The following is a 15,275-nucleotide window of genomic DNA, read 5'->3' as shown; positions in this document are numbered from 1 at the left end:
GGGACAGGAGGCTACTAGATGTTTTCTGAGTCGATTCTCTCTGATTCTCCTTCCCTTTCTCCCCTGACCTCTATACGGTCCAGAGAGGAAGAGACCTTTGTAAACCAAGGTAGCCTAATAGGCTCCTCCCCATGCTGTGGCCATCTGTCCCCAAGCCAACCCCATTAGACTGCAGACTTGTGGGAGCACAGGCCAGTTTATTTAGATGTGCTTCTCCCCTAGCGCCGGGCCTTCTGCATACGCAGGCCCTAACACTCACAGAACCTTTCCTCGCATCGGTCCTGAGAGACAGGGATCCAAGCAGTGCCGTTTTCCCCATTTTACAGTGGAGGAAACTGAGACTCAGAAGAGTTGACCCATCCAAGTTCAGACAGGCAGTAATTGCCGAATCAGCATTTGAACACAATTCTTCTGGCTCAGAATTTCCACCCTCCTTTCCTGCTCTGCAGAGGGGAAAAACTAAAGCTGCGGGAGAGGAGAAGCATGGCCCCAAGTGCCTGTGCCCTCACATGCCCAGGTATCCTAACCTGTCCTGTGCTTCCTTTTGATCTTGTTGCCCACAGGTTCATCTTCCCCACCGCCAGGCTCGGGGCGAGAGCCACTTCAGTGACTTCCTGGATGGCCTGGGGCCAGCCCAGATTGTGGGGAGACAGACACTGGGGACGCCCCCGATGGGTGAGTCTCCTAAGGTGACCCAGAAGGGGCAAGGGTCACATCCTTTATCACTTCTCTCCTTAGGGGGTGAGGGGACACTGCCTTGTCTCTTGGAAATAGCAGAGACTTAATTTTATCACTAGATGGTGTGAAAGGAGCTGGGATGTTCCATTTCCCCTGACTTCCCTCCCTCATTAGCACATAGATAGGTGGATAGATAATAAAAAAAGAGAGAAAGACAGAGAGAGACAAAAAGAGAGGGAGAGAGGCGGAGAGAGGGAGGGAGAGAGGAGAAGAAAGAAAGGAGGGAGGGAAGGAAGGGAGTAAAGAGAAGAGAGAGACAGAGACAGACAGAGACACAGAGACAGACAATTTCTGCTCTCCCCCACCCAACCCCCTCCTTACAGCCCTCTACCAACTTGGCAAATTTAGCCTGAAGCTGAATGATGTAAAAATTATGGACAACCCTCAAACATTTGCTGATTCCAGAGTCTTCTCTGTTTTGGTTTGGAGATGTAATTTCTCTGCATCACATTTTACTTCCTTTTTTATTTGTCCTGGACTGTTAAGAAAATGAGTCTAGATTACCCAAGTGAATGTCGGATGGCAGTTGGGAAGGAAAGGAGCCTTCATTCAATAGAACCATGGGGGAAACAGAAAAAAAACAAGCCAGGGTTTCCCGCAAACCATGTGCTTAAGGGCCAGGTCTGTCACATTTCACCCCTTCTCCCTACCCAAGGATCTCTGTCTGGTGTCTTTAAATGGACAATGAGGGGATCTCTCTTCTCTGCAATAGGTAAATCCCCCACAAATTGTGTTCCCCTAATTTTAGGAATCCAAATACTCCAATTCCATTGAAGTATTTACCATAGATTGACCACACTCAGATCAGCTTTTACAAAGAAATACTTGCTTCAAAGACACAGCCAAAAATGTGGAGACACCTCAGCACATAATCCCCTCCTCTACCACCTGAATCTCTGAGGAAGGAGATAGATTAGGCGCAAAGCCACCATGCTTATGTCCAAAGTCTTTAGCATCCTTGCACCAAGTTTCTCAGCCCTTAGCCCAGGGCTTGGCACACAGCAGGCATCTAATAAATAAATGCTGGCTGGCTGCCCTGTAATCCTGAACTCCAGCATCCCCTTGCCTTGAGCTCCTCAGCTGGGGACTCACTTCCTATACCTAGAAACTCAAAGCACAACTGAAACAGACAAAAGGCCCAAGCCCATTTCTTGGGGCTCCGTGGTCTGAGAGGAGGGGGAGGTGGCCCTTCCCCCTTCTTAGTTTGGGGAGTCACCTGATGGCAGGGAATGAGGGAAGGGGAGAGAGACCGCCCCAGTCAGAGGTTTTAAGGAGTCAGCCGGTTCCGGCTCGGCGGCCAGAGGAAAAAGAATGATCCCAGCCAACAAGTGCCGCCCAGCAAGCCAGGGGTCTGTCTCCCCGGAGCCATTCCCACGCATCTCCCAAATCGTATTACATGTGGACGATGCACAAACTGGATCATGTAATTTACTGTGACTGGAGAAATTTCCCAGCCTTTGTCCCTTGGATTATCTGTTATGTCATGGGAAGGAAGAACGTAGGGATCGACCTACAGAAAATTGTGGCCGCAGAAAGTTGCCTCATTGTTCTCTCTGTTGGTGTCCAGGGGATGTTCATATTGCGATGATGGACCGGAGCGGCCAGCTTGAGGTGGAAGTGATAGAGGCCCGAGGCCTGACCCCCAAATTGGGCTCCAAGTCCCTCCCAGGTAAGGCTAATGCAGCCTGAGGTAGGTCTCAAGTCCTGGGGCTGGGTTGGGTGGTGGACAGACCAGCTCCAAGTCTCTGTAACCCCGCTTCCGCCCTGACTCTCAGATCACTGAGATGGCCCGAGCTCGAGGTATGACCCAGCTTGGAGGATTTGGGTCCAACCTCTGGCTCTGGGACTTGCCAGCTCTATGACCAGGCCTTCAGTTTCCTCCTTTGTCAAATGAGGAGGGGGAGAAGGCATGAGATCTCTAAGGCCCTTTATCAGGCTGAGACTGGTGGGGAATTCTGAGAGAGTGAGGAGCCTGGTAGCCTAAGAGAGCAAGGAATTGTGGGCACTCCTCCCACAAATGCCCGTCATTCAGCTTCCCCGGGGAGGGCTGGACCAGGATAGCCTGCTTCTCCTTGCCTAGTTGGAGGAGTGTGTTTTAGGAAAAGACCAAGAGCAGGAGGGCATCTGAGAGGCTGCCCAGGATGGGCCGAGCTGGGCCCAGAGAGTGTCATTTGAAGGAACTGTCTAAATTATCTAGAAAAGGATAAAGTGGGCACAAAAAAGCCAGCAGAGCTTCATCAAAGAAAAGTAATTTCTGAGTTGTCATTTTGTGTTTTTCAACATGTTTACTAGTCTGGTAGATGAGAATTCAGTGTAATTTACCTGATTTTATTAATCTGGACAAGACCCAGGGCAGGGATGTGTGGCTAGACTAGTACATATAGATAAGGAGGGTGAGCTGGTTGACCAGACCAGGGCTTCTAAAACTTTTTCCACTTATAACCTCTTTTCACCTAAGAAATTTCTATGCGATCCCATCTCGAAGCTGAGCTAAGGTGTCTCTGGCAAAGTTTGTGCATGTTCAGTGCAAAGTGCTCGGGATGTATGTTTAGAACCAAGGCTGTCGTGGAGTTACCCAATGTAATCCAGGCAAATGTTGCCGTGAACTCCTCCAGATTCATTACGCATTTGATTATGAATTGATTTTGGTTGTTTTGTTCAGAAACTTTGTACTGTTGTCAAATTTTTCACAACCCATACATGTAGTTACATAATCCTGCATGAGTTGCGACCCAGAATTGAAGAAGCTAGACTACAAAAGAGTAGTCATTAATGATTGAATGTTGGCTTAAAAGGTCTAAAATATTTAATAAGGCTCATGGATAACAATCAGCTTCCCAAATATACTGCTAGCCATAACTGTCTATATATATATTTTTTGCCTGAAAAAAGATCAGAGGGTTTCAGTGGACAGCAAGCTCATTAAGAGTCGGTGGTATGGAATGGTAGCCAAGAGTTAAGAATGCAATCTTGGGCTGCACTAAGAGAGTTCGAGCGCCTAGGATCAGAGCAGACAGTTCTGCTACATAATACCATGTCAGCCCACATTTAGAAGAGCATCTTCAGCTCTGAGCGCCATAATTTAAGGAGATGGATAAGATGGGGAGCATCCAGAGAAAAGATTCTGGCTTTGATGTTTTGTGTCTGGTCAGATGATGTGGGATGTTCAGCCTTGGAAAGAGAAGGAAGCTCTGTGGAAGAGTTAGATTTGTCCAATTTCATCCCAGAGGGCAAAGAATGGATGTTTCGTGGAAACAGATTTCAAATTGATGGAAGGAAATTTTCCTTCCATCAGGAACCTGTTCCAAAGTGTGATGGGCTAGCTCAGGGCCGGGGGGGGGGAGGGGGAAGGGCCCTGTGACTGGGGGGTAACTGGATCACACTTGCCAGATAGGGGCAGATAACTGAAATGGTCACCCTCGAAGGCAGGTATTGAGGGGTCTGGGAGTCCCTGACAGCCCGGGCTGCCCACCATACCTGACATACCCCTGTCTTTCCTCCAGCCACTTACATCAAGGTTTACCTGCTCGAGAATGGGGTCTGCTTGGCCAAAAAGAAGACGAGAGTGGCCAAGAAGACATGTGATCCCCTGTATCATCAGGCCCTGCTCTTTGATGAGGGTCCCCAGGGAAAGGTGCTGCAGGTGAGTTTGCTCAGAGCAGAGGGTTCTGGGTACAGCCAGGGCTTCAGTAGGAAGGACCAAGCTTTCCTGTCGGGGGGTGGGTTTGGGCAGGTGCTGGACACCGGGCCCACTGCTCAGTAATGGAAGGCCTCCACAGGAATGGTGGGGACGGACCTTTGGGGAGGACTCGGGTAAGAGAAGCTGGTGGTGATGGGCCCAGGGAACTTAGGGTGCAGGGGGAGGAGTCTTGATTCTCACAAGTGGAATGAGCCCGAATGGCTTGGGCTACCTTAGGAAGTAGGAGGTGTGGCTCACTGAAGGTCTTCACACAAGGTCGTACAGGTAGCCCCATTGACTTGCACTCTATTGAATTGAATCCAGCAGAACTAAATTGAACTGAGAGCAGGTAGGTGGTAGAATGGCCTGGAGAGTCAGAAAGAGTTCAGTCTGACCTCAGACACTTATTAGCTGTGTGACCCTGAGCAAGTCACTTCCCTCTGCTTGCCTCAGTTTCATCATCTATCAAAAGAGCTGGAAAAGGAAACCACTCTAGGGTCTTTGGCAAGAAAACCTCAAATGTGGTCTCGGAGAGTCAGACAGTGAAAAATGACTGAACCACAACATAAAGATAAATAAGTATTATAACTATAGATAGAATAAGTGTAAGGCAGAAGAAGAGAGTTCCACAAAGGGAAATGGGTCTGTGAGTGAGTGGGGCTGCAGGGCAGGTCCTCTGGGGCCAGATGGAAAAGAATGTGCCTTTTTTAGCCAACAGCCCCAGAGGCAGGGAGAGGAGGCAGGCTCGGGACGGGCGGGAATCCAGTCCCCAAATTCAGGGGGTCATTTGGCCTGAAGTGTGAGGGATCCTGCTTGTGCAGCCCGGGTATTGTGTCCTTGTACCTCTTTGGAAGCCCGAGGAAGGGGACGTAATGAGCAAATGGACAGGGGAGGCTTCCTGCCCAGTTCAGTGCTGAAGGAGGAGCCATCTAGCCAGAGCACTCTCATGCTAGTGTCTGATCACCTCTCTGTGGTCCCATGTGGGGTGCTCTTGACAGAGATACTGGACTGGTTGGCCCTTTCCTTCTCCAGCTCATCTTACAGATAAAGAAACTGAGGAAAATAGGGTGAAAACAGGGTGAAGTGCCTTGCCCACGGTCACACAGTTAGAAAGTGTCTGAGGCCAGATTTGAATTCAGGTCCTCCTGACTCCAGGGCCAGCGCTCTATTTGCTGTTTCATCGAGATGCCCCGTAGGGCCAGATTTGAATTTAGAAGAGGGAGTCTTGCTGACTCCAAGCCTGGTGCTCCATGCACAGTGGCCCCATTGGGCTGCCCCACAACAGGCACAGACCATTTTATAGAAACTGAGGCTCACAAGCAGGATTTGAATTAGCCTCCCTGATTCCAGTCCAGCACTCCCTTTCCTACCTGGAACAGGAGACTAGGGGATATAGGTTTCCAGTGTAGAGAGAAGCATCTGGACCAAAGGGGAGAGTTAAAGAGTAGGTCAGAAAGTTTAGGTACCTTCCAGTATGGGCCTAGCTAGATTTTCTGTATGGAAATTAATTGTGTCCTCTGAAGTAGATTTGACTTGACTTAATGGTAGTAATTAATAGCTCCCATTTCCACAGTGCTTTAAAGTTTACAAAGTGATTCTCTAATGATTTATACTTTGTCTTCTCCATTAAAATAAAAGTGCCCTCTGTCTTCTTTGTATGACTAGCTACATAGTAAAGTACTGAGCTGGGCATGTGGTAGGCCCTTATTAAGATCTTTTATGTAGATTGTTCCCATTATACTGATGAGGAAACTAAGGTTCAGAGAAATAAAGTACATTGCCCAGGGACAGGATTTAAGTGTTTTGATTACACAGATCAGAGTTGGGACTCCAAATCCCCAAATCAATGGCTCTCTCCTTTCCACTGTTTTAATTTCCAACCTGCAGATTCTGTTTTCTCTTTTATATAATCCTAGAGTTTGTACCTTGATGATTGAGGGAGGAGCTGGGAAAGGATAAGTAGGAGAGAAGAGAGGGAAAAATATGGCAAAGGCATTTAGGGTTAATTGAAATAACTGAGTGGAAGAGGAGGAGGAAGACTGGCAGATTTCCCACACAGGTTGGAGTTCACTGACTCCAGCTAAGAGTTAGAGATCAAGGGGAATTTAGAAATTAGTGAAAAAGCAAGCCTTGGGGCTGAAGACAAAGGTCCCCCTGTGAATCCATTTCAAGAAGGAGTTGAGGCCCTGGGAAGCTGACATGGTTCAATGAATCCCAAAGTCTGCTGGGGCTAGATCCTTTGAGTTCCTGTGACTGTCACTGCCAGGGTTCCCAAAACTTAATTTAACTCCCAGCCGGGAGGCCAAGGAGGGGGCAAGAAAAAGAAAATGGGGATAGATTCAGGGATAATCTTATTATTATTATTTATTATAGAATTAATTATAATACATATATTAATACAATAATAATAAAAAATATACATAATAATAAATTATTAATGGTGTCCCAGAATGGTCTGTATCACACTAGACTGAATTTTCCCATCATACATGGGATTTGTCACAAACATGTAGACTGGAAAAAGGACCACTTACAACCCCAAGCCGCCTCCTTATTCTCCCCATATGTGACTTTTTAGTTTCCTTATCTGCAAAATGAGAATATGGAGGGGGAGTTTTCTTAAACTTTTTTATACTATTAGACCCTTTAGTTGTTTGATGAAGCCTATGAATCCCTTTTTAGGATCATCTTTTTTAAATACCAAAATAAAATCCATAAGAGCACGAAAGTAACCAATTACATTAAAATATAGTTACAAAAAAAAAAATTTAAAAGTCAAGTTAAGAACAAAATGTTCTCCAAAGCCCTTCCCAGACCTGAATCCTATATTCTACCCATCGACCAATTCATAAATACCTACTATGTGCATGGTGTTGGGTTTAAGGGAGGCACAAAGTCATCACTCTCATTCTCCCTTGGAGCCATCAAAGTCCAAAGGAAGATAAACGTCAGGATGAGTGGTGATGGGCCAAGATGCAGAAAATGGGGTAGCCGGGACAAAGCTGTAAGGAAAGGCTGGATGGGTATCTTGAGAAAGAGACTGAGAAGGGGCATTCACAGAGACAGGAAAGTGGCACAGACTCAGAAGGGAGAGTCTCCAGGAGAGGGTGGGAAAGGCCAGGTCTGAGAACAAGCCCCTAGAATGGACAATTGAGGTCAGCAGTAACTTTGGAGAGAGCAGTGTCTGGTGAACGCTGAGGGTGGCAGCTAGATGGTGAAGGGCTCAGAAGCATGGATGAGAACAGGAACTATAGGTGACCGGTATAGATGACTCTTGTGAAGGGTTTGGCTGAGACAGGGAGGAGGAAAGAGATGGGACAACAGCTGGAGGGGATGGTCAGGCCTATCTGGGAAGGCTTTTTGAGAACTGGGGAGACCTGGGCATATCCCGAAAGCATTCAGGAAAGGAACAGAAGTATTTCCAATGAAAAAAAGACAGGGGCAGGTAGACTCTCAGCTCCTTCCTCCTTTTCTCCTTGCAGGTGATTGTCTGGGGAGACTATGGGCGCATGGACCACAAGTGTTTCATGGGAATGGCCCAGATTGTGCTAGAAGAGCTGGACTTGAGCAACGTGGTCACTGGCTGGTACAAACTCTTCCCCACATCTTCTGTGGCCGACTCTACCTTGGGGGCCCTCACCCGGCGTCTCTCCCAATCTTCCCTCGAGAGCTCCACCAGCCCCTCGTGCTCCTAGGAAGATGGGGACCTGGACCACAGGAAGGGGAGGTCGGCGATGGGGGGCCAGGGTGTGTGTGTGGGGAGGGATGTGGGTTGGCCTCCTTGCCCTCACCCAGGTGGCTCACTGTACATAGAATCTCGCCATCTCTTCCTAGAACAACTTCCTCATGCTCTACTGGCCTACAGATTTTGCTGTCTGGGCCATCTCAGCAGGCAGGAGCAGACTCCTGTGTGTATGTGTGTGTGTGTGTGTGTGTATGTGTACATTTCTGGGTATCTATGTGTGTGGACACAATCCATGTACATGTATATATCTATGTGTACATGTTTCAGTATACCTATATGTATATGTGTCTGTTTTTACATTTCTATGTATGCACATGTATCCAGTCCAAGTACATATATATGGGTATATGTCCAGAGTTAAAGAGACCAGGCCATGTCCTGCATATCCAGACCCAGCGAATGCAACGGTCCATCCCCCATGTCATCATGTCTCTTGGCTAAAGAGCCAGAGTTCCGTTTGTGCTGTCTTTCCCGAGGGTCTCTGAGGAGGGGGACTGTTCCGCCGTCTGTCCATCCGCCTGACTCCATTGCTTGTGATGTGAGCATCCTCAGTTTCCCTTCCACTGTGCTGTTTTCCCACCTGTTTTTCCTTCTAGGAAAAGACCTGACCAAATGAACTCTCTTCAGCACTGTCGGCCCAGCCCTCCCTTCTGGGAATGTAGCACCCGATGTAGCCTGCCGCAGGCAGACCTCACCCTTGCTGCAGCCCTGCTGGGGCGTCCTCCCCGACCAGGAGCCTCTGCCCCCTCTTTGAGCATCTTCCCTCAGCACTGGCACCTCATTCAATGCATCTTGTAGCATGTAGCACGTGCATTGGGCAAGGCTCCCGAGGAAAGAAGGGGCCTGGAGCGCTTCAGAAGCCAAGTATTACGCCTCTGTGGATGGTCCCGGATCCATCACTTGCCCTCCTTGCATGTGAAACATCCTCCATTCCCGAGTGGCTGCCAGGAGATGCCAAGGGTCTTTCATGGCTGTCCCAAAACAGCAAACAAGCCCCACTACGCGCTCTGATCCCCCCTCTCGACTCAGGAGGAGACTGTCCACCTGGGGCCTTGGCTAATGGCCAGAGAACAGCTTCTCCAAGAATGGCTTTGAGCCCATCAGAAGAGTGATGTCCAGCTGCCCACCTTGAGCTGCGGCTCAGAAGGACACGGCCAGTCCCCCCATGATCTTGGAGGGGGATCATTCCTGAAGAAAACCCTTTAGTTCTGTGGGTGACTCAGGCGACTGCTGACATCAGAATCTGGGTTTGGAAGTGTTTCCACCAAAGATAAGAGCAAAGCCCAAGGGGGGCCCCCATCTATTCAGTTCTCTGGCACTAAGCCCCTCCTATTTTGTGCCTGACTGTCTCCAGCACTTGCGCCTCTTGTCTCTGAGGATCTCCTCAGGGAAGGGGGTCCTCGACTCTTCTCCCAGGAGTGAAGCAACTCAGTTCTCACCCTGGACCCCTAGGACTACCAAGACCACCAATTCTTTAGCAAGCAATATGTATCACTCCACAAGTCCTTGTCTCTTTTGACCCCCTGCTACTCCCTAATGGATTCTGGCCAGAGCTTATCCAGGAAGATATTTGTGTGTCTGGGAGGGATGCAGGCTAGCTCTGAGCAAAGCGTCCAGACTTCTATGGAGAACAAAGCTGTGCTTGAATCATAGGACCTTAGAAAAGCCCTTGCACTTTTGGATGCCATCTAGCCGCAGGCACCTTGCTCATTTACTTGGGGAAGATGGTCCGGAATAAGTGAAGTGCTTGGAACATAGGAACAAGCCCCACCCCACCCCACCCACCCCAACTGTGCTGGGTCTCATAAGATCACTACTGGGTGATCTGCTGCCTCAGGATCCAGTCTTGGGAATGTTTGACGAGTCCTTGCAAGGTTTTCTCTGGGCTGGAGGCTAAGCATTTATCTGATTGAAAGAATATAAGGCAGACCCAGGGCAGCAGGAACAGGTCACCTTCCTTGTGGTCTGTAGCTTTGAAGCTTTATTCCAGGGAATTTCCCTTTCTTGGCTTAGGAAGACAAGGAAGGTCTATGTTCTTCAACAGGTGAAGGGGAAATGGAGTTAAGGATGGTGTTTGAGAGCAGCTAGGGGAAGGGTTCTGACTGCTTTGGGCCAAACTTTTCCCAAAGCAGAGCAAAAGGCCATCAGAGGCTCCAGTGGTACCCTTCAACAGGGGACCTAGATAGGCCCAAGAATCACAAGGAACAATTGATGTCTATAACACTTGAACTCTGGCCAGATGTCCTGATAGTGGAAGAGAGTGTGTGTGTGTGTGTGTGTGTGTGTGTGTGTGCGCGCACTTGGGCACACACATATGCTGTCAGATGCAGGTGGCAAGGGCAAAGAGAAGGAATGTTTTCAGACAATCCTAGAGCTTTGCCAGCCAGACTGAAGAATGGGAGCCCCCAGTAAGGACAAAACCATTCGTACCCTGCTAAATAAGACGAGCTCTTCCCCTCTCTCCCGAGGGCTGGAGAAGGGGCTGGGATGATGCTTTTTTGTCCCATGTCAAAGACGGTTCGAGGGTGGTCTTGTCACAAGTAGTTAATGTCCTTACTCTGGTCACTAATAGGTGGTGCAGTGAAGGGATGTCTTTTTCTCAGACAAGCACAGTCTGTTCCAAGTTCTCACCATCCCTTTTGGATTCTCCCAAGACCCTTTGGTCAATTTGGGGTGGTATACTCACAGCCTGCAGTCACCTAGGGCCAATCGGGTGGTGATGCCAGTTGATGACCTTGGTAGTCTTTGGGTGCAGCTGGCGCGGCCATCATTAGAGCGGGTACCCCTCGGGAGGTACTGCCTGGGATCAGTGCCAACCTGGGGATGGATAGGGAAAGGCCCACATTTAAGGAAGGATGCTGACTACCTGGAATCCAAAAGGAGAGTGATCAGGATGGAGGGGACGTATAATATCCATTAGAAGACTGACAAAAGGAACTGGAGTAATTTGGTTTGAAGAAGATTGGGGGGATGGAGGGAAGGAGGAATTGGGTCCGTAGCCTGCTAGATCTCAAGAGAGCAGCACTAGGACCAGGGAGGCAGGTTTCCATGGGAGAAGGAGAGAGATTATGGCCAAATCATCTTGGCTTTAAAGTCAGCTCCTTTAACCATGGCTGTGCCTCTGCTGCCTGTAAGGTGATAAATCAGAGTGGCTTCACATGGCATGGGCTCCCCATGGGAGTGGGTCAGTGGAAGCCATAGGATCTATACCTGGAAAGGACCTTAGAGATCATCTCAAATGAAGTCTGGGTCACCAGACACGAGATAATCTCTGGACCGGATGACTTCTGAGGTTCCCTCCAGCTAGGTGGGAGCTGGGGGGTAGGGGAGTGGGCAGTGCACAGGAAGTGTGTGATCGCACCCAGAGCTGAGACTTCTAGGACAGTGTGGTCACGGGCTAGGGCCCTCCTGAAGCCTAATGTGTTCACATTCAGAGCCGTTATTCACAAGTGCTGGCCTTGGGTGGGCCGGAGGTCCCGGAAGGGGTGGTGCTGAGGAGGGGTCAGCCAGGATGCCAGGTCCTTGCTCCACAGCCACCTGAAGTCTGGCCCTTACCAGACTCGGTCAGTTTTCCATTTCTTAGTGCCTGGAATAAAGGCCCCATGGGAGGTGGGTCTGTGTTCCCATCAACCAATCCTCTGATGAAAGGGCAACCACCCTTTTTTCTTGGAAACCCATTCATATTAACCACCTGCACAGTGTAACTTGTTTTCTCAAGAGTGTGTGAGAACTTGGGGTCATTCTGCACCTTCGTGTACCTGTGTGTATACCTGTGTGGCGTGTAGATGGTCTGTAGAGGCAAACAGATGTTGCTTGTGGATGTTTGTAGCATCAACGTGGGGGTTCTAAACTTTATAGCAAGTACCGATCAGGGAGGCCTCCGTGCAGGCTGTCCCATCTGTGAGGGGCGCAGAGACATCCAGACCTCATGTCCACTGCCTAGGGGCCAGATGTGGCTGGCGTGGCTCCAGCCTGGGGCGGCCCTCCGGATCTTCCCCTTGTAGTCTTAAGGAAGTGGGACCTTTTGAGAAGGGGTAGGAAGCAGGCATTGCCTCTGCTCTCTCGTCACAACAACCAGTGTTGTGAGCCCATGAGCTGGTTGGCCAAATGTCATCACAGGCAAGAGGAAGGAGCTAGTCCCGGGGTCTGTGCATGGACACGGCTTGGTCTGGACTTCCATTCCTTTGTCCGGCCACAGCCCAGGATTGGAAGGAGGCAGGAGCCCCATGGCAGAGCCTGGAGATAGGCAAGTGCCTAGGGGTGTGTCTTTTAGGAGAGGGTATTGGATAGCTGTGAAATCGGATACACTTAGGACAAGAGGTGAGCCTCTTACAAAGGAGGTCAGCAGAATGTTGGCTTGGGTAGCTAAGGAGTTATTTCTTGAGGCAACATCGCCATAAAAATTGAAGACCCTGTCCTGAATCCCCAGGTTTCCGTGAATATTTTTGTTGGGTTGGAGGGGATAGCTTTAAAAATGTCAGATGGCTCTCAGGAATGACTTTGGAAGAAGCAGCAAACTCTATTCTGAGGGAAAGCAGGGGTCCCTTGAGGGAAATCTACAAAAAGAAGCACAGCTGGAAAAGATGGGGGCAGGTTCTCCTTGGAACTCTGGTTGAGACCATTTCCAGGACGCTTAATCCTCCCCGTCCTACCCATTTCAATTTGGAGAATGGAATATACTGATCATCTCTTGGCGTCTGGCTCACGTCCTGGGGAATGCTGGCATTTCTCAGGGGCAAGGCCTGGAAACCGGGTCCTCCATGGAGCGGAAACCCTGTAGCTCATTCACCCCGGACTCACTGGGGCTGATGGGCTGGACTTGCTGCTCCCGGGAAACCCCAGTAAGCAGAGAGCTGCTTGCGGTGCGGAGGAAGCAGACGGAGGGTCTGGAGGCCCGCGCTTCCGAGCAGAGTCCTCTGGAAACGAGATGTAGCACAAGCGGCCAGAAGCAATGCTGCGAGCCCCGTGGTCCCGCCGGGGTCTTCTCCACCTCTCCGCTGGCCCCCTCCCACCGAGGCTCTCTGCGTATCAGGATACCTCACCTTTTTCTAAGCAAAGATGGCGGCGCGGCTTGGGCCCGGCTGTTCTACTGCCTCCATCATCCTGTCTGTGTCTTGCAGCCGGGGACGGAAGCCACGGGGACGCGGCGCTGGGCCGAGCTCAGCGGCCGCCTCAGGCTTTCGGGAAGGTGACCCAGCGAGCCGGGGAGCGTTCTGTGGCGTTGTCCAAAGCCCGGGACCGGGAGGAAATGTCCCCAGCGCCGTTGTCGCCATCTCCTTTCAGAGCTTATCTTCCTTGGCGCAATGGAAGGAGACACTACTCTGTGCCTCAGCGATGTTCCTCAGTCCGAGAAGGAGATGGGGCATCCATCTTTGTCGGCCTCTCTGTTGCTCTCTGCGACGCCCCTCCCTTCCCCTTCATGTCTGTATGTTTCCATTTCAAAGAGAATGGAAAAAAGCAAAAAAAAAATTTCTGCAAAGAATCACGTGCTGCATCCGAAAATACGTCTGTGATGTTCTGTAATGACTCCTCCAGTTCCCACCGCGGGGGCTTCCGAGGCCTGGACGCTGACCGAAAGGCCCGGGCCCTGCTGGGAAAAGGTTGCTCTGTCGGAGAGACGCCGAGTCTCCGAGCGATGCCAAAGAGAGCGCCGCGGCTCCCTCCGGAGAGAGCCGCTCTTGAGTCGCCCCGATGCCTCGTGATTGGGAGCACTTTGATGCCGGTGGCCTTGTTCTCCTAAAAGGGCTCAATCTTTCTGTGTAGCAAAGAAAAACCTGTCCCCTTCCCCCGACCCCCCTCGTCCCTCCTCCTCCCTTCACACTGCCACAGACGTCAGGGAAACCCCCAGCATCCCCCCCCCCTCACCCCCCCACGGTGGTGAAAGAGGCCCCGCCCCTCAGACGCGCCTCGGAGCAGCTCAGCTTCCGGATGCGTTGGGATCGAAAGCCTCCCCGGCAGGGGGCGCTGATAGCAGGCAGGGGGAGGGGGAAAGAAGACTCCCAGGAAAGGAGAGCTGGTCCCTGGGGAGCTGTCCACGGAGGGAGGGGTGCTGAGCAGGACGGTCACGATCCCGAGAGTGGAGGAGGCGTTGGGGAGTCCCAGAACCCCGCCCTGCGTCCTCCCGCTAACTCGGGGTGTGGGTGACCTTACTTCCGCCGCTGTCCCTTTCCGGGCGTCAGTTTGTCTGTCAAATAGGGTGGGGATGTTGACTTAGATGATGGTTAAAGGGCCCGTCCAGTGAAGACTAGAACATCTCTAAGGGTCCCTTCCAGTCAGAATGAAGGTGAGGAGGGAGTATGGCAGCCCCCACCCACCATCCAGGATACCACCTCCTAGAGAAACCAGCTGGTAACACCAGTGCCCAGATGTTTTTGAAGAGAAAAACCAAAAATTTCTACTGGTTCAACTTTATAGCCCTCCTTTGAGGGAACTATTTTTTGTCTCCTTCCCTTTTCCCACCAAGATAACAGATAAAAGGTATCTTCAAAAGGCATCCCAGTCCTGCTGAAAAATTAAGTCTCGAGGTGCTAATGTGTCCTAATCTTCTCCCTGCCACTGTTTATAAACTTGTGCTAGGGTTCAGGGACCATCCTGGTGCTGGTCTTCTCTGTGAGAACCCTTCGTGAAAATGCTGAAATTATATCTTGGGAGTGGGGAAGGGGAGAAGGAGCTCAGCCCTTGCCAATCAGCTCAACAAAAGCTTTGTTTTTCTTTTTTTGTTGTTAAAACCATTTCTCCTCTGCCAAGATACTCTTTTCCCCAGCCCCACCTGGTTTTCCAAATCAGGATGGGTAATGTTCCCCATGGTATGTGAATAGGGTTTCCTAGAGATTATCATACTAGTGATATTTCTCAATTCTAAAATATCCTTTTAAAGATCTATGATTTCACCAGGTGTTTAAGGGGGGAATCTCTCTCTACCGATGTCTTTAGAAGCCCCTTTATGACAGTAATTCCATGAGTTGAATATCATTTGTTTTGGCTGCAGCATCACCTTGTGGTCTAAAGATGAATCTTTAGAATATATCCAGGCATGGGATTTCACGTATTGAAGATATCTGGTGAAAAGATAATTGTTCAGCAACTTAGAATCTTAGAACACACTATGGGAAG

At 50.1% G+C, this 15,275-nt stretch overlaps 1 protein-coding gene across 1 annotated transcript in view; it reads left to right on the top strand.

Moving 5' to 3' along the window:
• RIMS3 (regulating synaptic membrane exocytosis 3) overlaps positions 1-13,664 on the top strand; it is a 28,965-nt gene extending 15,301 nt beyond the window's left edge. Inside the window, 5 exon segments of the mRNA XM_051987793.1 lie at positions 564-589; positions 592-675; positions 2,306-2,407; positions 4,242-4,381; positions 7,900-13,664. Coding sequence (XP_051843753.1) covers positions 564-589; positions 592-675; positions 2,306-2,407; positions 4,242-4,381; positions 7,900-8,112 — 565 coding nt within the window. The 3' untranslated portion in view covers positions 8,113-13,664.
• Positions 13,665-15,275: the final 1,611 nt, after the last annotated feature.

Source organism: Antechinus flavipes, chromosome 3 (assembly GCF_016432865.1).
Source record: "Antechinus flavipes isolate AdamAnt ecotype Samford, QLD, Australia chromosome 3, AdamAnt_v2, whole genome shotgun sequence".
In the NCBI taxonomy this organism is placed as follows: Eukaryota; Metazoa; Chordata; class Mammalia; order Dasyuromorphia; family Dasyuridae; genus Antechinus; species Antechinus flavipes.
The sequence above is the reverse complement of the archived record's forward strand: the minus strand, read 5'-3'. Positions and strand labels throughout refer to the sequence as shown.